This window comes from Mastigoproctus giganteus, chromosome 3 (assembly GCF_048544385.1).
Source record: "Mastigoproctus giganteus isolate SK-2022 chromosome 3, ASM4854438v1, whole genome shotgun sequence".
NCBI lineage: Eukaryota > Metazoa > Arthropoda > Arachnida > Uropygi > Thelyphonidae > Mastigoproctus > Mastigoproctus giganteus.
Window position 1 is genome coordinate 250,437,839 of NC_143577.1, and position 25,656 is coordinate 250,463,494.

Consider the following 25,656-nt stretch of genomic DNA (forward strand, 5'->3'; position numbering starts at 1 on the left):
ATTGCTGTGGTAGAAATTACATGTACCTTCACAAACTCTTTAAATTTGCCAAAAAATCTATAGCTCCTTCAAATTCCTCCATTCCTCAATGTTGCTGTCACATTTTTCTGCTGGACCATGTTTTTCGATGATATTCTCTCCAAAGCTACTCTTTCTGAAGCAGTTGATTATTAGACTTGATGCAATACTGTCCCAAGCAATAACAAGATTACGGATAGCATCCAAGACATTCCAATTTAGCTGCAAATTTTTTCCTCCCTCCTATGTTGAGGATCAAGTACCTTATCAGGCAGGCCATATGTGTTCTCTTGTGGTTATAAATAATGCCTTAATCTAGTGGCTGCATAAAATTGCTGGTAAAAAAAAAAAAAAAAAAAAAAAAAGGTAAACTGCAGCCATTATCACCCACTGCAGGATGGATGCCTCAACAATTCATGTTGAGGGAAATGGACCATAATCTGCCACGCTGGTCCAGTGTGGGTTGACAGATCAACTGTATTTAGCAGTCAGGGGCTTGATCCCCGGTCTACTCAAAGAACATGTGCTACTGCACTCCTGCTCCTGATCACTCGGTTACGGATGGTAATGGGAGGTTAAAAACAACAACTGTATATTTGTTAACTTAAGCGTCTCAGCAGAATGTGCTATACAACAATCTAGAATCATCAGAATGTTCCTTTATTTCTGAAGCCATTCTTCTACTTTTGATAACCAAGACTGAAAAATTTTGACTGTAAGCTAAGCGCTTCTGTTGGCCACATAGTCACAGGGAAGTTGGTTAACTTCTTTAAAACATCTTTGCTTAGAAAACTTACCGATCAAAAGTGGGCATAGTTTTGTATTGCCATTTGAATTGCAGCATAACAGAATAGTGTCTTTGTTTATTTAATTTTCCACCATGACAAGACTCTCTTCGAACAGCAAATGTTTTGTTTGGCAGCAAATTATAAAATAAACCTGTCTCATCAAGATTAAAAATATCCTTTGGCTCATATTTTTCAAGAATGTACCATAGAAAAACACAACCAGTCTGTAGCCTTTTCCTTGTCGACTAATCTAGACTTACTGCAAACATTTCGCGAAACCACGCTATTCCTGTGTTTAAATCTTTGGAGCCAGCTACTGCTACATTTGAAGTTGCTAATCGCATGTTGCTGAGCCAGATAATTTGCATTTTCTTGCAAAATCTGACCTGATATTGGCAAATTAGATGGACACATTTGTTGGTACCACTTGAAACTTTTGTTTCAAGCTCGTGTTTTGAACCAGAAATTTGTTTTTTTATCACTGCTCCAGTGTCACGCAGTTCTTCAAGTTTTTTTTCAGTTTTTCGGGATTGTACATGAAGTAGTTAAAGGGATGTACTACTTTACAATGTCCATTTTGCTAAGTTCAATCCTATCAGCCTTTTGTATAATTTTAAGTTTAATTTCCAGACTTAATTAACACTACTAGATGAAATTTAGCATTAGTAAAGGTACATGATGCAAGAAAGCAAGCCTATATAGCATCAGCCAAAAAAAAAAAAAAAAAAAAAACCTTTCTCATTTCACCCATCCACTCACTCCAAATGTTTGTCTATGCCTTGAATCTATTTAAGCTGTCTACTTCTACAATGACAGATGGAAGTTTATTCCAGCAATCAACCATCCTCTGGCTAAAGGCAAACTTCCACACATCTATTCTACAACTGTCTTTCCTCAATTTGAATCTAGGCCCTCTCAGGCAATTATTCTGAGCAAGAGGAAGAATCCCATCAGCATTGAGCATGCTCAAACCATTCAAGGCTTTATACACCTCAGTCAGATCACCTTGCAAGTGCCTAGTTTCCAGACACTAATTTGCAAAACCTAAGCCTTTCTTCATAAGAGCAACCCTTTGTTCCATTCACTAATCTTGTTGTCCTTCTCTCTGCTTGTTCCAGCAGTTATACATCCTTCTTAAAATTTGGCCTCCATACAGTACTCAAGGTGTGGCGTGATCATTGCCTTATACAAGGGATTAATCACCTCCTTATCCCTGATAGAAAAATTCCTGTATATCATTGACAAGACACCATGAGTTACTCTTGTGGATCGTCTGCGCTGCTCAGAAAACTTCATATCTGCCTCCACAATTACCCCCAGGTCCTTTTCGTTCTCTACCACTGTCAGTGTAGTACCACACAGATGCAGTACTTTGCATTTGTCAATGTTAAACTTCAGTTGCCATCTCTCAGCTCATCTGCTCAACTTTTCTAGATCCTGTTGCAGCAGCATACTGTCAGTAGTGTCCCTAACAACCTTGCCAACCTTTGTGTCGTCTGAAAACTTGGACATTAAGCTTGATATACCATCACCAATATCATTAATAAATACAGAAAACAACAGTGGACCCTACAATGAACCCTGAAGGACTCCACTAATAACATTAGTCCACGAAGAGCAGTGTCCATTGATTACTACTCTGTCTTCTCCCACCAACCATCCCTTTATCCATAGCAGCAGTTTGCCTCAGGCGCCTCCGTAGCCAGGTGGGAAGGAGCAGCAGTGCGCAGCACATGCTTCTTGATTAGACCGGGGTTCGAGCCCGTCACTACCAAATACAGAGGATACGGAAAGGTCAAGGAATGACCACCGCATATCCCGGAGCAATATGGCCTTAGTTGCTAATGCTCCTAAAAACCAACAAAACAAACAAACAAACAAACAGCAATTTGCCTCCAGTGCCACACTGCTCCAATTTGTGCAGAAGTCTTCCATGTGCAACAGTAGTATCAGTAGCGTTTCTAAGATCCAAATATATGATATCAAAATTATTCTTTGCATCCAGTTCATTTGTGACCACATCATAGTATCCAGTCGAATTTGTCAGACAAGACTTTCCCTTAATAAACCCATGCTGTGTCTGAGGTATAACTGAAGTCTTGTCTAGATGATCCTGCAGTGCTTCTTTAACCAGTGCCTCCATTAATTTCCCTGGAACAGAAGTTAAACTAACAAGTCTGTAATTACTTTTGTCGCCCTTTGATCTTCCTTTGTGAATTGGGTTCACATCTGCACATCCTGGACTCAGGGGAGGTTCCCATGGACTGGAGATGTGCAAATGTATCCACAATTCACAAAGGGGGATCGAAGGGTGACACAAGTAATTACAGACCAGTTAGTTTAACTTCTGTTCCGGGTAAAATAATGGAGTCACTGGTTAAAGATGCATTGCAGGATCATCTAGACAAGACTGCAGCAATAATTCAGACACAGCATGGCTTTGTTAAGGGAAAGTCTTGTCTGATAAATTTGATAGGTTATTATGATGTGGTTTCAAAGGAACTGGATGGAAAAAATAATTTTGATGTCATATATTTGGATTTCAGGAAAGCTTTTGACACTGTTGCGCATGGAAGACTATTGTACAAATTGGAGCAGAATGGTATTAAGGGTAAGTTGCTACAATGGATAAAAGGATGGTTAAGTGGGAGAAGACAGAGGATGGTAATCAATGGGTGCTGCTCTTTGTGGACTAATGTTATTAGTGGAGTCCCACAGGGTTCGGTGTTGGGTCCACTGTTGTTTTGTATATTTGTCAATGATATTGACGAAGGTATATCAGGCTTAATGTCGAAGTTTGCAGATGATACAAAGGTTGGAAGGGCTGTTAATGACAGTGTGCTACTGCAACAGGATCTAGATAATTTGGGCAGATGGGCTAAGAAGTGGCAACTGAAGTTCAACCTTGACAAATGCAAAGTACTGCATATGGGTAGAAGTAACCCCCAGAGAAACGTACCAACTGTGTGGTACTACAGTTAAGGTGGTAGAAAATAAAAAAGACTTGAGAGTAATTGTGCAGTCAGATATGAAGTTTTCTGAGCAATGTAGACAAGCTGCCAGGGCAGGTCGTGGGGTTTTGTCAATGATATATAGGAATTTTGCTAGCAGGGAAAAGGAGGTGATTATCCCTCTGTATAATTGTCAATGATATTGACGAAGGTATATCAGGCTTAATGTCTTTGTATCCTTTGGGGATGTCTTTGTATGTGCACGATGCAAGGAGTGTAAGGAAATCAGGCGACAACTCAGCGTTGTTATGGGCCTATATGAGAGCTTGAAGGACAGGGTGGATGCCCTTGAAGGATTACAAGTGAGGGGCCCATCAAACTCTCAGCTGCCCACACCAATGCCAGAGCTTGCACTTGGTCATTGCGCAACACAGCGGCAACCCCCAAGGCAGAATGTGCTGGTCCCAAAGGAACTAGTAGTTGTTGGTGACTCTATTGTCAGGGAAACGGGAAACATGCTTTGTAAAAAGGATAGGTGGAACAGGACCAGGGTATGTCTGCCAGGGGCAAAGGTTGATGACGTTGTAGAGCGGATATCTTTTAAGGGCACAAAAGGTGATATATTTTTTTTTTTTTTTGATTTGGTAGTTGTTGGCGCATCGGCTTCTGTGGCCATATTGCACCTCCCAAGGTTTTTGCAGTACTTTGATCCAAGCCCGAGGCGGGAATCGAACCCGCGACCTTTGGGTTGCCGGGCAGGTACTTTACCCACTCGGCTAGCCCGGTCGGCAAAAGGTGATATAGTTGTACACATTGGCACTAATGATATTAAGAGTAGGAGACTGGCGGAATTACTTAATAAGTACAGGTCACTGATGAAAAAAAGCCGTGTATAAGGGTTGAATTTGAAAGTGTCTGCAATTCTGCCCAGACACGATAGGAGGGAGTATATGATGAGAGCCCTGTCGATCAATTCGGCCCTGGAAAGATTGTGCAGGGCTCAAGGGGTAGAATTTTTTTCAGCCTGGTCTGTACTTGTTAACAGGAGAGACTGCTTCTACAGGGATGGGATACACTTAAATAGAAAGGGTACAAGAATGTTTGCTGATGCTATCGAGGCAGTGTTAGGTGGGTCGGAAAACTGCTAGATTGGGGGGATACAAGGACTAATAGATTAACAGTAGCCACTGACAGAGGAGAAAGTGATTCTTGCACTGCTTCTATTGGAATGAGCAGCAGCCTGGAAAATAAGATGCAGGATATTACAGAGACTGCTGGGAATCATGGGGGTACAAGTAAACACATGGGTTGTGTTAGGGTGGCTAAGAGGAAGAGCAGGTGCATGTATACTTGCGTGTACATCAATGCTAGCAGTTTAGTAAATAAATTTGATGAATTTGAGTTATTGCTCAAAACATCAAAGGCAGATATTGTTGGGATTTCAGAGACGTGGTGTCACACAGATATAAGGAATGCAGAACTGGAATTTGGGGAGTACGATGTCTACAGAAAGGATAGACAGGATAGGAAGGGAGGAGGGGTTATGCTATTAGTTAAGAAACATAAAATCCAAGGAAGTGAAGCCAGTCGACATCACTGGACAGTGCAGTGTCGAGTCAGTTTGGTGTGACATAAGCATTGGGAGATCAAAATTGAGAGTAGGAGTGTGCTATAGGCCTAATGACTCTGATGAGTATAATAAGAAACTGTACAGAGAAATAGAGTGGGCCAGTAAATCAGAGAGTCTTATAATGGGGGATTTTAATTTCCCAGATATTGACTGGAATTTGGGGGCTGGTCACTCACACACTAGCAAGGCTTTTGTGGATTTATTGGATGATTGTTTTCTACATCAGCATGTTCAGGAGGCAACTAGAGGGAGTAATACTCTTGATTTGATTATCAGTAGTGATTCTTCATGCATTAAGAATCTGCAGATAAATGAACCGCTAGGTGGCAGTGATCACAGTGTTCTGAAGTGGGAGTTACTCAAAGAGGTAACTACCATTAGGGGTAAAGGGAAGGGGTATTGCTTTCGTAAAGGCGACTGCGATGGACTGAGACAGTATTTAAATTCTATACAGTGGGATCAACTGATGATGTTACCAACAGCAAATTCAAAATGGGAAGCATTCAAAGAACTTATCTTGCAAGCTACTAGGCTTTACATACCAACTAAGAAATATTGTTCAAGGTTTAGGCCTAAATGGATGTCAGATGAACTAATGAGGCATATGGCAGAGAAGAAAAATGCATGGGATACATACAAATTAACACGTGACACAGAAGCCTATGATAGATACAAGTTGATCTGTAACCAAGTTACAAAGGAGGTTAGGCAGGCGAAGTCAGATTACGAGAGATCCTTGGCAAGGGATGCGAAGAAAAACAGCAAAGAGTTCTTTACTTATGTAAACTCTAGAAGGAAGAGGATGAATCAGATTGGTCCACTTGATATCGATGGGTCAACTGTTGATGACCCTGCTCAGGTAGCTAACAAACTAAATGAATATTTTGCATCGACATTCACACATGAGGAGTTATTCAGCGATGGGAATGCCAGAGGTGTATTCAACTCTAGCAGTAAGCTAGAGAATCTTGTAATAACTGAGAGTAAAGTGGAGGAGAAATTGTTGAAGATAAACACAAGAAAGGCACCTAGGGTGGATGGGATCTATCCAGTTATATTAAAGGAGGCAGCAAAGGAAGTAAGCAAACCCTTAGCCATAATTATGAGAGCTTCCTTGGACTCAGGGGAGGTACCCATGGACTGGAGATGTGCAAATGTGACCCCAATTCACAAGGGAGGATCAAAGGCTGACACAAGTAATTATAGACCTGTGAGTTTAACTTCTGTTCCCGGAAAGTTAATGGAGGCACTGGTTAAAGAAGCACTGCAGGATCATCTAGACAAGACTTCAGTTATAGCTCGGACACAGCATGGTTTTGTTAAGGGGAAGTCTTGCCTGACCAATTTGATTGGATACTATGATGCAGTCACAAAAGAACTGGATGCAGGGAATAACTTTGATATTATATACTTGGATCATAGAAAGGCTTTTGATACTGTTGCACATGGAAGACTGCTGCACAAATTGGAGCAGTGTGGCATTGGAGGCAAATTGCTGCTATGGATAAAGGGGTGGTTGAGGGGGAGAAGACAGAGAGTGGTAATCAATGGACACTGCTCATCGTGGACTAATGTTATTAGTGGAGTCCCTCAGGGTTCAGTATTGGGTCCTTTATTGTTCTCTGTATTTATAAATGATATTGATGATGGTATATCAAGCTTAATGTCCAAGTTTGCAGACGATACGAAGGTTGGCAGGGTTGTCAAAGACACTACTGACACTATGCTGCTGCAACAGGATCTGGAAAGGTTGGGCAGATGGGCTGAGAGGTGGCAAATGAAGTTTAACATTGACAAATGTAAAGTACTACATATGGGAAACAGCAACCCCAGAGCAACGTATCAACTCGGTGGTACTACACTGACAGTGGCAGAGAATGAAAGGGACCTGGGGGTGGTTGTGCAGGCAGATATGAAGTTTTCTGAGCAGTGCAGACGGGCTGCAAGAGTAGCTCATGGTGTATTGTCAATGATATATAGGAATTTTTCTAGCAGGGATAAGGAGGTGATTATTCCCTTATATAAGGCAATGGTCAGGCCACATCTAGAGTACTGTATACAGGTCTGGAGGCCTCATTTCAAGAAGGATGTAGGGATGCTGGAACGAGTACAGAGAAGGGCAACAAGATTGGTGAATGGAACAAAGGGGTGCTCTTAACGAAGAAAGGCTTAAGTTTTGCGAATTACAGTGTCTGGAGACTAGGCACCATCGAGGTGATCTGATAGAGGTGTACAAAGCATTGAATGGTTTGAGCATGCTCAATGCTGATGGGATTCTTCCTCTTGCTCAGAATAATCACCGGAGAGGGCATAAGTTCAAATTGAGGAAAGACAGATGTAGGATAGATGTGCGGAAATTTGCCTTTAGCCAGCAGGTGGTTGGTAGGTGGAACAGACTTCCATCCCTTGTCGTGGAAGTTGATAGCCTAAATAAGTTTAAGGCTTAGCTGGACAGGTATTTCGAACGAACAGAGGGGTGAAGTGGAAGTGGTTATTTTTTATTTATTTATTTATTTATTTTCTTATTTTATTTTTTTTTGGCTGATGCTGCATAAGCTTGCTTTCTTGCATCAAATGCCTCTACTAATGCTAATAAGGCAATGGTCAGGCCACGCCTTGAGTACTGCGTACAGGTCTGGAGGCCTCATTTTAGGAAGGATGTAGATTTACTTGAGCGTGTACAGAGAAAGGCAACAAGATTGGTGAGGGGAATGAAGGGATTCTCTTACCAAGAGAGTCTTTAAGTTCTGCAAATTGCATTGGCTGGAGACTAGGCCACCTGTGCGGTGATCTGATTGAGGTATATAAGGCCTTGAATGCGTTGAGCACGCTGAATTCTGATGGGATCCTTCCACTTGTTCAGATTACGAACCTAAGGGGGCATAAATTCAAATTAAGAAAAGACAGATGTAGAATAGATGTGCGGAAATTTGCCTTTAGCCAGCGGGTGGTAAATTGCTGGAACAAACTTCCATCTGTCGTTGTGGAAGTTGATAGGTTGAATAGATTTAAGGAGGAACTGGACAGGGATTTGGGGGAAATGGTGTGATTTTTTTTTTTTTTTTTTGGCTGATGCTGCATAAGCTCATACACTTGCTTTCTTGCATCACATGCCACTACTACTATCTCCAGCCATGGGTGCCTCCCCTGAGTTCAAGGAACCTGTCATAATTTGGGCTAAGGATTTGCTTTCTTCCTTTGCGGCCTCCTTTAATATAACTGGATAGATCCCATCCACCCCAGGTGCCTTTCTTGTGTTTATCTTCAACAATTTCTCCTCCACTTTACTCTCAGTTATTACAAGATTCTCTAGCTTTCTTCCAGAGTTAAATACACCTCTGGCATTCCCCTCGCTGAATAACTCCTCATGTGTGAATGTCGATGCAAAATATTAATTTAGTTTGTTAGCTACCTGAGCAGGATCATCAACAATTGACCATCGATATCAAGTGGACCATTCTGATTCATCTCCTTCTAGAGTTTATATAAGCAAAGAACTCTTTGCTGTTTTTCTTTGCATCCTTTCCCAAAGATTTCTCATAATCTGCCTTTGCCAGCCTAACCTTCTTTGTGACTTGGTTACAGATCAACTTGTATCTATCATAGGCTTCTGTGTCACATGTTAATTTGTATGTATCCCATGCATTTTTCTTCTCTGCCATATGTCTCATTAGTCCATCTGACATCCATTTAGGCCTAAACCTTGAACAATATTTCTTAGTTGGTATGAAAAGCTTATTAACTTCCAAGATTAATTCTTTGAATGCTTCCCATTTTGAATTTGCTGTTAATAACATAATCAGTTGGTCCCACTGTATAGAATTTAAATACTGTCTCAGACCATCGTAGTTGCCTTTACGAAAGCAATAACCCTTCCCTTTGCCCCTGATGGTAGTTACCTCCTTGAGTAAATCCCACTTCAGCACACTGTGATCATTGCCACCTAGTGGTTCCTGTATCTGCAGATTCTTAATGCATGAAGAATCACTACTGATAATCAAATCAAGAATATTTCTCCCTCTGGTTGCCTCCCAAACATGCTGATTTAGAAAACAATCATCCAATAAATTCACAAAAGCCTTGCTAGTGTGTGAGTGACCAAGCCACAAATTCCAGTTAATATCTGGGAGATTAAAATCCCCCATTATAGGATGCTCTGATTTACTGGCCCGCTGTATTTCTCTGTACAGTTGTTTATTCTACTCATCAGAATCATTAGGCCTATAACACATCCTACTCTCAATTTTGCTCTCCCAGTGCTTATATCACACCAAACTGACTAGAAACTGCACTGTCCAGCCATGTCAACTGGCTGTACTTCCTTGAATTTTGTGTTTCATAACTAATAGCATAACCCCTCCTTCCTTCCCACGGTGTCTATACTTCCTGTACACATTGTATTCCCCAAATTCCATTTCTGCATTCCTTATATCTGCATGACACCACATCTCTGATATCCCAACAATATCTGCCTTTGATGTTTTGACCAACACCTCAAATTCATCAAGTTTATTCACCAAACTCCTAGCATTGGTGTACATGCAAGTATACATGTGCCTGTTCCTATTTTTAGCTACCCTAACACAGCCAATGTATTTACTCATTCTGCAATGACTCCCAGCCGTTTTGAAATACCCCGCAACTTTAGAAAGGCTTTTGATACTGTTGCACATGTTGCTTTTGAGACTGCTGCACAAATTGGAGCAGTGTGGTATTGGAGGCAAATTGCTGCTATGGATAAAGGGATGGTTGTGTGGGAGAAGACAGAGAGTTGTAATCAATGAACACAGCTCATTGTGGACTAATGTTATTAGTGGAGTCCCTCAGGGTTCAGTATTGGGTCCATTGTTGTTTTCTGTATTTATAAATGATATTGATGATGGTATATCAAGCTTAATGCCCAAGTTTGCAGACGATCCGAAGGTTGGCAGGGTTGTTAAGGACACTAATGACAGTACCCTGCTGAAACAGGATCTAGAAATGTTGAGCAGATGGGCTGTGAGGTGGCAAATGAAGTTTAACATTGACAAATGTAAAGTACTACATATGGGAAGCAGCAACTCCAGAGTGATGTATCAACTCTGTGGTACTACACTGACAGTGGTAGAGAACGAAAAGGACCTGGGGCTAATTGTGCAGGCAGATATGAAGTTTTCTGAACAGTGCAGACGGGCTGCAAGAGTAGCTCATAGTGTCTTGTCAATGATATACAGGAATTTTTCTAGCAGGGATAAAGAGGTGATTATCCCCTTATATAAGGCAATAGCCAGGCCACACCTTGAGTACTGTATACAGGTCTGGAGGCCTCATTTTAAGAAGGATGTAGAACTGTTGGAACAAGTACAGAGAAGGTTAACAAGATTAGTGAATGGAACAAAGGGTTGCTCTTACGAAGAAAGGCTTAAATTTTGCAAATTACAGTGTCTGGAGACTAGGCACCTGTGACGTGATCTGATTGAGGTGTATAAAGCCTTGAATGGTTTGAGCATGCTCAATGCTGATGGAATTTTTCCTCTTGCTCAGAATAATCATTTGAGAGGGCATAAATTCAAATTGAGGAAAGACATTTGTAGAATAGATGTGCGGAAGTTTGTCTTTAGTCAGCGGGTGGTTGGTTGGTGGAACAGATTTCCATCCTTTGTCGTGGAGGTTGATAGCCTAAATAAATTTAAGGCTGAGCTGGACAGTTACTTGTAATGAACGGAAGGGTGAAATCGGGGCGTGTGTTTTTTTTTTGGCTGATGCTGTATAAGCTTGCTTTCTTGCATCATATGCCTCTACTAAATGCTAATGCTAACCTTGTTTTCCAGGCTGCTTCTCATTCCAGTAGAAGCAGTGTAAGAATCACTTTTACCTCTTCCAGCAGCTACTGTTAATCTATTAGTCCGTGTATCTCCTCAAGCTAGCAGTTTTCCGACCCACGTAACACTGCCTCAATAGCATTAGAAAATATTCTTGCACCCTTTCTGTTTAAGTGTATCGCATCCCTGTAGAGCAGTCTCTCCTGTTATTAAGCACAGACCAGGCTGAAAAAAATCCTACCATTTGAGCCTTGCACAGTCTCTCCAGGGCCAAATTGATCGACAAGGCTCTCATCATATATTCCCTCCTATCATGTCTGGGTAGAATTGCAGACACTTTCAAATTCAACCCTAACTCATGGCTTTTTTTCAGCATTGACCTGTACTTGTTAAGTAATTCCTCTGGTCTTCTACTCCTAATATGATCAATCGCATTGTGTACAACAATATTACCTTTTGTGCCCTTAAAAGATGATATCTGCTCTACGTCATCAACCTTTACCCCTGGCAGACATACTATGGTCCTGTTCCGCCTATCCTTTTTGCATAATATGTTCCTCGTTTCCCTGACAATAGTCACCGACAAAAACTAGTTCCTGTGGGACCAGCGCATTCTGCCTTGGGGATTGCCGCTTTGTTGCGAAATATTCAAGTGCAAGGTCTGGCATTGATGTGGGTAGCTGAGAACTTGATGGGCCCTCAATTTAAATTCTTCAAGGGCAACCACCCTCTCCTTCAAGCTCTCATATAGGCAAAGCCTTTTGCTTTGCCCATAACAACGCTGAGTTGGCACCTGATTTCCTCACATACCTTACATCATGCACACAGAAAGACATTCCTCTTGGCAGTATCATGTCCCATCGTTCTACAAACATCAAACAAGCAGTACATTTCAAAATGCTGTGATTCAGAAGACAATCGGCCCCCTCAGTTCTCCCTTGAGACACAGCACTTCCATTAGCTTGAGCCTTTTGCTTTGCTGCTCTAGTCTGAGTTATGATTTTGATTCAATTTCAATATAAAATATAACCCTAAACTTATATCCCAATGCAGTTATAACACTATATATATTTCAGTATCGAGTATTATCTCAGAGTTATGTCATATGACTTTCGTGTCTCCCACAAAGTTATATGTATTAATTTATAATGTTACATTTGTAAAATCTAGGTCATTATATGTATTTAGTTAAAAAAGTACAATTTAATTGACAATGAAATTTAATAAGATTAATAAATTTTACTGATTAATTGATAGTACTATACTATGCTAACAGATTTCTAATCAGTGCTACGCATCGCCATCTAGTTTTACGTTAAACCTTTTGCTATCTAGTTTGGGATATATGTTGTATCGTATAACAATGACAGAAAGTTACGAACGGTAAATCTATGGACACTAAGTATTAATTAACTTTCAAAATCGCTATCCAAATTAAAAATAAACCAAGGAGCTTGACTAGGTCTATAAGCTACTTATAGAAAGTAATTTAACATAACAATTAAGTCAATGAAACAGCTAAATATAATTAAAAACTTAGCATTTGCTGGAGCTGCAAAATCTTGTCCATCATGTGGGCAAAATCTTGTCTAACTGTTTAATATAAACTAACTTTAAATTAATTTAAAGCCACTCGTTCCAAAGAAGACATCAGCTCAGACAAAATGGCACAAAAAATAGATTGCTGTATACTGTAGCAAAAGATTTTTTGAATTGGTGTAACAATTGCAACTGACCTTAATCCCTTGGAGAGTGAAGGATTAAGGTCAAACAGCTAAATATAATTAAAAACTTAGCGTTTGCTGGAGCTGCAAAATCTTGTCCATCATGTGGGCAAAATCTTGTCTAACTGTTTAATATAAACAAACTTTAAATTAATTTAAAGCCACACGTTCCAAAAAAGACATCAGCTCAGACAAAATGGCACAAAAAATAGATTGCTGTGTACTGTAGCAAAAGATTCTTTGAACTGGTGTAACAATTGCAACTGACTTTAATCCCTTGGAGAGCGAGGGTGTGTATGTAAACAACTTAGAAAAACTGTTTTTATTCTTTTGTTAATTTAACATGATGTTTTTCAGAATGCACTTATGTTGTAGCTACTATAAACTGGTTTTGTTTACACAAAAATAATTTCTAACAAGTCAGTGCCATCCTTCGAGAAGCAAGGAACTGGGTGGCCAGAGGCAATAATAGGGGCAATAATCGGACAGCTGTGCTAAGATTTGTATTAAACATACAATATAACAATATTTATTTCTCACGGAGTGAAAACGAACTTTGTAATACATATTAACTGAATTTTATAATAAATGAATATATTTATATAGAAAAGCCTATCCTTTCGCAGGGGAATGGTATATACTTCATATAAACGAGTATTTTGTATAAGCCGAGTTTGTATTAACGAGATTTTACTGTATAACATAATTTGAACAGTAAATATAATATCTGAAGTTAATAATATAATATTTTAACAGTATTGTTGCACAGATTATTCTTGATCTGAATACTTGAACTTGAACTTGCTTTGCTTTTATGAAATTTTTAGAATCTATTTATTGTTAATAAGATCTAACAGATTGTATGATTTGCAGATGTTTCCTCCTCCATTTCTTTGCCAATTGTAATTGTTGCTGTTACCATTACAAAATCATCAAAGGGTCAAAATAATGGGAAGTTTACAATCACTTACAGTCTGTTAACAGAGTCTAAAAATGTATGATTTTTAGACTCTGTTAACAATAAATAGATTGTAAAAACTTTATGTAGTTGAAGTGTTTCAGTTTAAGTATTTAGATCATGCATTCTGTTATGTGCATCTCTTTCCAGCTACCCTATTTGTACCTTACTTTCTGGACTCCCCTAATAATACACATATAGAATGTAAGGTTTTAGTGGCAGTTTCAAGTAATTATAAGAAGACAATCAGTAATTATAAGAAGACAAACAATCAATTTTGTTTCTACTTTTAGGAACATAGAGTTTTACAGATGCCTCCACTACAAAAACATCAACTGAGATCTGAAGCAGAAAAAAATCTGAATATATCTGTAAGTATTTCATAATACTTTATGCATTCTGCCTATTATTTGATCCTCATTTGGTTACAAATATCTTTGTTTCAGTGTCTAATATTTCATTGTAGCAAAGTACTAAAGTTCTGTTGCTAAATAAGAAAATAATTAAAATTTATATATGTACATATAAATGACTAAAGTATAAACAGATCAGAAAGTATACTAAACCCATTTGAAAACTGAAAAATTATAATGTTAAAGAAGAAAATGTTCCACGGTAATAAATAAATTCTTGTTTTCTGAAGGAGAAACAAAAATATACTAAATTTATTAAAACAGAAAGACAATTCAAACAAAGGAGAATGTAAAGGCAATTCAGATAAAAAGATAACTGACAGTCTTCCTAAGGAGGAGTGATTGGTGACTATTGGTCTCACCTGTATTTTGAACTTAAAAGATAGGAAAATATGCTTAAATAACTTCAAGGGGTGTGTCAGGGTAGTAAACTGTAGAAGAATACTTAGTATTAACTGTTTAGAGTAATGTCATGAGTGTTGTCAATAAAATGGCTAAAGTTGAACTCCTGGTTAGGACATCTAATGCTACCATAATAGGGCTAACAGAAACATGGTGCCATCTGGAAATTGGGGATGATGAGGTCCACTATGGACCTCATCATCCCCAATGTATTTAGGAAAGAGAGGGAAGATAGGAGGGGCAGTGCTGTCATGCTTCTTATTAAAAGCAGCAAGAATGCAAAAAGAACTTTTGCTGAATCTGAAGTTAAATCTGCCAGCATAGAATCTGTATGGAATCTACAGACTAAAAGATTGTGAAGAATATAACGAGTCTTTACATGCAAATGGAATGGGCAAGCAAGCACAAATGTTCTGTGCATGACTTCAGTCTGCCCCAGATTGATTGGATAAGTGGGAGGGAAATTCAAGGAAATTCAACTTGGTGAAATATTTTTCTAAATAAACTACATGATTATTATTTGTATCAGCATGTCAGAAATAATACTAGGGGTGAGAACATTCTTGACCTCATCTTTACTCATGAATTATATGACATCATAGGGCTTAAAATACAAGAACCATTGACAAGTAGTGATCATGCAGTCGTCAGGATGAAGAAAGATGTTGCAGCAGTTGAAAGTAAAGGCACGGGTTTTTGATTTCAGAAGAGGGGACTTTAACAGTTTTTAATGCACTGTATGCATCTATTAATTGGGCGGATTGCAGAGTGAGGATGAATACACTTGAATTATGGAATTACCTTCAAAGCCAAAATCACAGAAGCTATGATTGCATATATACCATTAATAAAATATTGCAGGAGGAGGAAGAGCAGGAGGATCCCAAAATGGATGAATGCAGAGCTAGCCAGTCAAATAGAGCAGAAAAAGATAGCATGGGATAGTTACAGAGCAGTGAATAGTACTGAAGCCTACAACAGCTACAAGTAAATTTGTAACAGTACCACAGATAAGGTTAGAGAGGCCAAGGCTGTGTATGAAAAAGCTCTGGCTAAGATAGATAGCAAAGAACAGAGACGAGGAATTTTTCATATATGTGAATACAAGGAAGAAAAAAGCGAATCAGATCGGACCCTTGTGCATTGGATGTGGGAAAGCCTTAGACAGCCCAGCTGATTTTGCAGATGAATTGAAAAGATATTTTGCATATGTGTTTACTGAAGAAAGACCCTTCATGTTGAAAAAAAGAGGCTGTGGAACAATATGAAGTTAGTTATTTCGTAATTATAGATGATTGTTTATTAGAAAAACTTCCGAGCACAAGGGCAAGTAATGCTTCTGGAGCTGAGAAGGCCACTAGGGAGCGTATTGAACCATTCAAGTTAATTATGAGTTCATCTCGAGAGATTCCTTTGGATTGGAGAAGTGTCAACGTATTGCCAAACATAAAGGAAAAACACAGACCAATTAGGTTGACTTTGGTGGTGGAGAAAATCTTAGAGGCAATGATTAAGAGTGCAATCCAGGGAGATTTAGATAGATATTGTATTCTGAATAGCACACAACATGGCTTTGTTAAGGGAAAATCATGTTTAACTAACTTAGTAGGCTATTTTGACACAGTTAATTGTGAGCTGGATGTAGGGAACAATTTCAGCATAGTTTATTTGGATTTTAGCAATGCATTTGACTTAGTCCACCATCAGAGGTTATTGTATATGCTGGAACATGTTGGGATTACTGGAGAGATTCTAAGATGGACAGGGTGGCTGCAAGGCAGAGGGTTGTGATTAATGGATATTCTTCCCATTGGTGTCAAGTCAGGAGTGGGGTTTCCCAAGGATCAGTTCTTGGACCACCGTTGTTTCTGATTTTCACAAACAACATTGATGATGGGATGGAGGACTTGATGTCAAAATTTGCAGATGACATAAAGATTGTTGGAGTAGTTAATGATCAGTACCAAGCAGCGTTCCTTCAGGATGACTTGAACATGCTGCAAGAATGATCAGAAAAGTGATAGCTACGTTTTAATGGAGCAAAATGCAAGGTTTTACTTACACTTGGAGAATAGCAACCCCAAAATAAATTATATGGTTGGTGGGATTGAATTAAAAACAGGAAGAGAGGGGCCTTGAAGTTATGATATGGGCAGATATGAAGTTTTCTGAGCATTAGCATTAGTAGAGGCATTTGATGCAAGAAAGCAAGCTTATGCAGCATCAGCCAAAAAAAAAAAAAAAAAACCCACTTCCACTTAACCCCTCTGTTCGTTCAAAATACCTGTCCAGCTGAGCCTTAAACTTATTTAGGCTATCAACCTCCACCACAAGGGATGGCAGTCTGTTCCACCAACCAACCACCCGCTTTGTAGAGAGTGTAGAGCAGTGTAGAGAATTTCATATTGGTTTGTATAATTATTCTCTGTCTTTTACCTTAGCAACTACCTAAATATTATGTTATTCTGAGATTCTTGTTTAGCAAATATTTCCATTCTTCATAAATATAATGCATAATGAAAAAAAAGAAGGCAGTCCAAATTCTGTTCTGTTCTTTTTTTTTTTTTTTTTTGAAATAATGATGAAATGTACCATTTTATGGTACATTTCATGGTGCAATGATGAAATTGCACCATTTCTGCAACTTTCATATGTGTTAAAATCACCATATTACGATATGTATATATCAGTGTAGGAAGTGTTTTATATGGGTTGATGTATTGCAACTAGTATCCCCTACAAGATCAGATATAAAAGTAGCTTCAGAGTTTATATTAATAATCCTCTGTTGTCATACTTATATTATTTTTTTAATACTTTTATATTTTTTTATTTTTTAACAAAAAAAAAAGCCATATAAACATGTCTGATTCTGAATGGCTACAGATCTGACTATTTGAATTTTTTAAAAAATGGCTTTTGAGTTTGAATGGTAAAAAATAAATAAGAATGAACATACATGTACTTAGTAAACTGCTCATTCATACCAGCTTTATATTATTCTCATTCATTATTTTTTATTATTTTTAACCATTCAGACTCCATAGCCATTTTTTTAAAATTCAAACAATCATACCTCTGTAACTGTTCAGAATCAGACACATGTTTATGTTAGTTTTCTCTTCCTGTTATTTTGAAACTAATAATATGCTCCAGAATTTCTTGCATGTACTTTTGAAACAGCCTGTGTAAATATACACACACACAAGATGAAAGATTAGCATTAGTAGAAGCATATACTGCAAGAAAGCAAGCTTATATAGCATCAGCAAAAAAAAAAAAAAAAATCCCATTTCACCCATCCATTCACTCCAAAAGTTTGTCCAGTTTCTTTCTTGAATTTATTTAAGATATCAACTTCCACAACAACCGATGGAAGTTTGTTCCAGTAATCAACCACCCGATGGCTAAAGGCAAAGTTATGCTCATCTGTTTTACAAGTATCTTTCCTCAATTTGAATTTATGCCCCCTCAGGTTCATAATCTGAGTAAGAGGAAGAATTTCATCAGCATTGAGCTTGCTCAAACCATTCAAAGCCTTATACACCTCAATCAGATCACCTCGCAGGTAGGCGCCTCTGTAGCCAGGTGGGAAGGAGCAGTGCATAACACACGATTCTTGATTAGACTGGGGTTCGAACCCATCACCACCAAATACGGAGGATGCGAAAGGTCAGGGAATGACCACCGCATATCCCGGAGCAATATGGCCTTAGTTGCTAATGCTCCTAAAAACCAAATAAACAACAACAACAACAACCTCGCAGGTGCCTAGTCTCCAGACATTGCAATTTGTAGAACCTTAAGCTGTTCTTGGTAAGAAGAACTCTTTGTTCCCCTCATCAATCTCATTTCCCCTTCTCTGTACTCATTCCAGCAACTCTACATCATTCCTTGGGTACTGCATCCAGACCTGTATGCAGTACCCAAGGTGTGGCCTGACCATTGCCTTATACAAAGGGATAATCACCCCATCAGCTACTCTGGCAGCCTGTTTACACTGCTCAGAAAACTTCATATCTGACTGCACAATTATCTCCAGGTCTTTTTGATTCTACACTTCCCTGAGTGTAGTACTGCACAGTTTATAGGTTACTCTGGAGTTACTTGTACTCATATGCAGTGCTTTTCATTTGCCAGTGTTAAACTTTAGTTGCCACCTCTCAACCCGTCTGCCCAGTTTTTCTTGATCCTGTTGCAGTGTCATACTCTCATTAACAACCCTGCTAACCTTTGTATCATCTGCAAAATTGGACATTAAGCCTGATATACTTTCATGAATATCATTGATAAATATAGAAAACAACTGTGGGCCCAACACCGAACCCTGGGACACTCGACTATTAGTCCATGAAAATTGGTGTCCATGACAGTGTCCTTTATGGACTAATAATATTAGTCCACGAAGAGCAGTGTTCATTGATTACCACTCTATCTTCTCCCACACAACCATCCCTTTATCCATAGCAGCAGCTTGCCCTTAATTCCATGCTGCTTCAGTTTGTACAGCAGTCTTCCATGTGCAACAGTGTCAAAAGCTTTCCTGAAATCCAAGTATATAATATCAAAATTATTTTTTGCATCCAGTTCCTTTGTGACCATATCATAGTATCCAATAAAATTGGTCAGACAAGACTTCCTCTTAACAAACCCATTCTCTTTCTGAATTATAACCACAGTCCTGTCTAGATGATCCTGCAATGTTTCTTTAACCTGTGACTCCATTATTTGTGTCCCATTGATTTTCATCTTAGAAGAAATGGATTGTTTGTGTCTGTAAAACATTGAGCTGGTGGATGTGGGGAGGGGGGGTTTGGTTTTGGTTTTTTTTTAGGAACATTATCAACTAAGGTCATATTGCTCCGGGGATATGCGGTGGTCATTCTCTGACCGTTCCGCATCCTCCATATTTGGTGGTCACGGGCTCGAATCCCGGTCTAGGTCTAATAAAGAAGCGTGTGCTATGCACTGCTGCTCCTGCTCACCTGGCTATGGAGGCGCCTTGTGGGGGGAAAAGAGAGAGAGAGAGAGAGAGACCCAAGTTAGAAGAACAGGTTCTGAGCCTGATTGAGGAGAACCTTAGATCCGTCAGATCTTGGATTTGTGAGAAATCCTAGATCTGTGGACACAAGCAGCAGTCTGAAGGATTTCTCACAAGTAGCACTCTCATCCTTATTATTTACAGCATAGGCCCTCTCACCAAACAGTTTTTCAGCATGTTATATTTGGCAACTATTATATGCAGCAATGTGTTGTCCCTTGCATCATTTAGTGAGTTCTCTTTGCAAATGAGGTGTAAGTTGCCAAAAATGGATCATCGGTTTTCATAATCAGCAGTGTAGGTGGATGAATTCTTGTGTAATTGTTCAATCTTGGAATCAGCAACAGTTCATCATAAATGTTTGAGTATTGTGGGTGACTATTTGATTTACAGAGATTTTTATGGAAAGTGATCTTCCTGCATTGCTCAGAGATGTACCATTACAGATGAGAGCACATGCAGTTTATGCATGGAGCTCTCCCACATTTGAGCATTACTGCTCATGAGTTACTGAACTCGTGTTATCCTGATCATTGGATAGGTCAAGGTGGCTAACCACATGGCCTCCACACTCACCAGGTTTTTGTATCCCATAAATTTTTGTTTAGAAACATGAAACTTTTAGTCTTTTCAGTTCCAGTTAGAAAGTACGAAAGTCCTTGTGAGTGCATTGTGGCTGTCACAGTCTTGAACACCCTGGTAATTGTTGAACTTGTATACTGCTGAAGTAGGCCATTTTGAATGTCTGCTATGACCTTTAATACTTTTACAGCAATACTTTTCATGATAACCATCAAAAGTAGCAACAGGCTGTAACTTGGCAAGGAAGCATTTTCAGAACTTTTTAATTGTTTTTTTTTTTGAAGTGAACTGAAGTACACCCCAACTTTGCCCAGATCTTTTGGAATCACCATGTGTATGTGCATCATTTTCCCTCCCTCCCACACACACGTACACCAAATACGGAGGATGCGGAAAGGTCAGGAAATGACCACTACATATTCTCGGAGCAATATTGGCCTTAGTTGGTAATGCTCCTAAAAACCAAATAACAACAACACCACCACACACGTACGTGTGCGCGCGAAATCAATGGACACTGCTCTTCATGTTGGGTCCATTATTGTTTTCTGTATTTATTAATGATATTGATGATGGTATATCAGGCTTAACGTCCAAGTTTGCAGACGATATGAAGTCGGCAGGTTGTTAATGACACTAATGACAGTATGCTGTTGCAACAGGATCTAGAAAAGTTGAGTAGATGGGCTGAGAGATGGCAACTGAAGTTTAACATTGACAAATGTAAAGTACTGCATGTAGGAAGCAGTAACCCCAGAGTAATGTATCAACTGTGTGGTACTACGCTGACAGTGGTAGAGAATGAAAAGGACCTGGGGTAATTGTGCAGGCAGATATTAAATTTTCTGAGCAGTGCAGATGGTCTGCAAGAGTAGCTCATGGTGTCTTGTCAGTGATATACAGGAATTTTTCTAGTAGAGATAAGGAGTTGATTATCCCCTTGTATAAGGCAATGGTCAGGCCACACCTTGAGGTCTGGAGGCCTCATTTTAAGAAGGATGTAGAGCTGCTAACAAGTACAGAGAAGGGCAACAAGATTAGTAAATGGAACAAAAGGTTGCTCTTACAAAGAAAGGCTTGTTTTGCAAATTACAGTGTTTGCTTTCTTGCATCATGTGCCTTGCTAATTCATCTCCAGTTGAGGTATGGGGGAAAAAAAAATTCCAAGCTTCACAGGCCCACATGAAAAATATCATTTAGTAGTTCTTCCTCTGGCTAGCTTCCTAAATATATACAAAATGTATTTAAATTTGCACTTTAAAATGCTTTTATGAACTTGAAAATGGAAGAGACTAATAGTTTCCTGTTTCTGTTTTATGTTTGTAGTTTTTTTTTTAGCACATTTAATACAAATTTGAAAATAACAAGTGTAAAAAAATACGTATTGAAATTTTTCATTAAAAAATTAACTTTGATTAATAAGTATTTCAATTCATTAGGAAAAGGTCAAATATTAATATATTGTAAGAAGTTTAAAAAAAAAAAGACTTTTTTAAAAATAAAAAGTAAATTGTAGAAATTTGAGTAATCAAAAAGAAGAGATAAGGATTTTGTTTAGTAATGTAAATTTGTTTCAGCTTAACAAAAATTCATTTGAAGTTCAACTATATTATCATTTAAAATTTTTTCATTTAATAAAAAATGTAATAACCAATGCATAATAACATAATTATTTTTTCTAATAGGATTCCACAAATTACAAAAAACGCAAGGTCAAGTCCAACCGTGGTATAAAACGTATTAAAAATGAATCAGATGTGAAACTTGAAGGACCACTAGGTATGGTTTGATTCCTGATATTTCTTTTAGTGTTTATGTTTAAAAATATTTTTCTTTCTTTAAAAATTTTAAAGAAAAAGGTGGGCCTGTATATGGATTAAGCAAACAAAATAACACCCGGATTTTTATTAAATTTCAGAGGCAGAATGCTACTTCTTAGAAGCTTATTATTGATTTTATGTTCTTTGAAGATAGCAAAAGAGAATAAAAGGAATTGCTATTCAGGGAAAATAATTTGTAACCTTAGAAGCAAAAATAGCAGAGTTAAAGTAAACTTATTGCAGACACTGAAACGTTAAGAGAGTAGGATTTTAATGTCATTTCCCATTTGCTAGTTCTCAATTTTTTTTAAAACTTGTAATATCCATTATTTATACCATTTTCTGAGTTTATGGTGTGAAGACATAATCACACTTGTATTACTGCTCAAGGAGGCCTTTTTGAATATCTGCTGTGATATGGAAGCTTCTGCATGCCTTTAACGACTTTACAACAATACCTTTCGTGACCACTTCAAATTATTTCAGGAAGTTTGTGTAATATAGCAGATGTTAAGTTACCTAGATAAAACTGCATAAAGTACAAAGATTTTTACTCACTATTATACTCCTCCTTGGATTGCACTATCCTTAAATAAATATTCCTTAAAAGGGCAATGTTCAGTTTTATTTAAAATATAAGACACTGCTGTGACAGCCTGTTCTTACTGTGACTGTATTACACTGGTGTGCAAAACTTAAGGACCAACACTATTTCTAAAGGTTGCAACCACAAAATCTTTACTTAAGGTACTCTTTACCGATGAGAGTAGATTCAGTCTCAGCAGCGATTCTGGACATCAGCTAATCTGGTGAGAGGTTGGCACCCGGTATCACCCTGCAAACATCACTGAAAGGGATCAATATGGCGGTTGAGGTGTTCTCGTCCGGGGAGGTGTTATCTTGGATGGATGTACACAACTCCAGATACTGGAAGGCGGTATGTGAATGCTACTGTACTGAGGTAATCCTTCCCCGAGTTCGTGTTTATGAATGATAACGCCACACCCCACCGAACTGCGGCTGTTGATATGCTTTTAGAAAGTGAGGACATTGTTCGTATGGATTGGCCTGCCCGTTTCCCCCGATCTAAATCCCATCAAACACATATGGGGCACCCTGGGAAGACATCTAGCAGCACGTCCACACCTACCAGAAAATGTTCACTAGCTGAAGATGGCGCTGACAGAGGAATGGACAATGTTACCGCAAGAACTTATCAACAACATTGTTCTAAGTATGGACAGGCAGTGCAAAGCCTGCATCGACATTAGGGTTGGCCATATCTCTTACTGAGGGCCACCTCTTCCCTTTGTTCCATCTTTGGCAGTGATGTATCTGTATCATGGCAGCCAGTGCTATGTTGCCATTTTTGAATAAAGTCCCTCGACTGTGGCGCCTCTGTAGCCAGGTGGGCAAGAGCAGCAGTGTGTAGCACACGCTTCTTGATTAGACCGGGTTCAAGCCCGTGATCCACCAAATATGGAGGATGTGGAAAGGTCAGGGAATGACCACCGCATATCCCTGGCCTTAGTTGCTAATGCTCCTAAAAACCAAATAACGACAACAGCTACAGATGAAATCCTGACTGGTCTTTAAATTTTGCACACCAGTGTATAATAAGTTGTATTTATACAGTTTATTATTATAAATTCAGTATATGTGAAATTATTATCAGTTATTTTTCTGTTCTGTAAGCTTAACTTCCTTTGAAAACAATGACTAAAATGCAACTGATCCTTTTATCATATAACAATAAAAATTTTTCTGCAATTAATTTTCTTATTAATGGAACTTTTATTAAGTTTTTAGTCATTCAGCATTCATGCTGATATTGAGTAAAGTTAAAACAGCCTTAATTTCTATATCATTTTTAAAATTTAATGAGCACAAATGTATAGTTACAATGGGTGTTTAAAAACTTTTGTGACTTGAGTTTGGAAAAAAAAAAAGAGAGAGAGAGAGACACTAGGTTATTTTATTTATTATTTTTTTTTGTATAACATCTTTATACTTGTGTGTACTTGTTCAATTTTTGTGTTAGGATTTTTTGAATTTTCTCCTCAAAATATTGCATATGAAAAGAATCAAGCTTATATAGCATTAAAAAAACCCAGAATAACCACACCTTTCCCTTACATTATTTATCTGTTCCTTCAAGTTTTGTCTAGTCTCTCCTTAAATTTAGACAAACTTACAATCTCCACATGAGAATGAGAATTTATTTGAACAGTCAGTCACTCTTTGACCAGAGGAAATTTTTAAACAAATGTTTTAAAATTATCTCCTCTTAATTTAAATTTGTGTGTCCCCTTGTGTGTGGCACATGACTAATGAAAAGTTGCACTTGGCATTTAGTTTACTTGACTTTATCAAAACTTCAGATATCTCAATCAGGTCACCCTGTAGATGCTTGGTTTCTAAAACTGCTGTAACTTTACCACTAAAAACTCCATGGCCATTTTCAAAATTAAAATGACTCTAGCTCCATAACAATTATGAATCAGATGTTTGTGTACTGTTTTTTTCCTTATTATGAACCCTAGAGTGTATGTGTCTCAGAATTTTTTGCATATACTTTAGAAACACATGCAGCTTTAGTATTTTTTTATTGCAATTAATTTTCTCTTAATTTAAATTTGTGTGTCCCCTTGTGTATGGCACATGACTAATACAAAAAAAGCTAATGAAAAATACATTTGTTTTTGGCTGATTTTGACAAATATACTGTCTACACAGGGAAAACTCATCTCCAATTTAAAGAGGATGAATGCCAGTCTCCATCTCCCGAATCACCTTTGGACCTGCAGAGCAAAAAAGAGGAAGATAATGAAGATGTAAAAGAATTATTCATTATTGAAACTCAATCACTATATACAGAAACTGAATCTGAAAGTGAAAACAGTAACTTTGTAACTGATACTCCTCAGAGAACATCTAGCAGAAGTTCTTCATCCACTGAGAGCATCAAGGATACACCTGTTGGTTCTCGCAGTGCATCACTAAGTGTTAGTCCTGGTACACCTATAATTTTAACAGAAAATCCATTTAATAAACTCCCAAAATGCACAAATTTTGCAAAAGACATCACAGAACATATACCATATGAAAATCTTCCTGATGCTACAGGAACATTTGAGAAAATGAGGGTGGTATTGCAGAACGTGCGCCAGAAGCTTGGGCATGTTTGATGTAAGTTGTGTATAGCAATTATTGATGTTCGAAACCTGTATATATTCATATATCCACCCATCAGTATAATAGTGATATTTCTTCTTGAAATGCAGTTTTAACCCTAGAACCATCAAAGGTGTGTGGATTTGGGGAAACTAATATTAAGAATCCCACCTTATCATCCTGCCATTGCTCAGATTCAAAGCAATGGCAGTTTCTAAACAAAACTATGCTCTGGTTTTCTTTTACTTTTTTGAAACAAGCCATTTAAAGCACAATTCTATTTACAGCACAAAAAGAGTATTTTTATATGGTACTGACATTTTAATGCAAAATCACTTGGGTTGCATCCTTACC

The 25,656-nt window shown here is 38.2% G+C and overlaps 1 protein-coding gene across 1 annotated transcript in view; it reads left to right on the forward strand.

Annotated features, from left to right (window-relative positions):
* LOC150089024 (zinc finger CCHC domain-containing protein 8 homolog) overlaps positions 1 to 25,630 on the forward strand; it is a 94,275-nt gene extending 68,645 nt beyond the window's left edge. Inside the window, exons 11-13 of the mRNA XM_090369779.1 lie at positions 14,164 to 14,241; positions 21,994 to 22,087; positions 24,865 to 25,630. Coding sequence (XP_090225905.1) covers positions 14,164 to 14,241; positions 21,994 to 22,087; positions 24,865 to 25,316 — 624 coding nt within the window. The 3' untranslated portion in view covers positions 25,317 to 25,630. The remainder of the gene's footprint in view (positions 1 to 14,163; positions 14,242 to 21,993; positions 22,088 to 24,864) is intronic.
* The last annotated feature ends 26 nt before the right edge of the window (positions 25,631 to 25,656 follow it).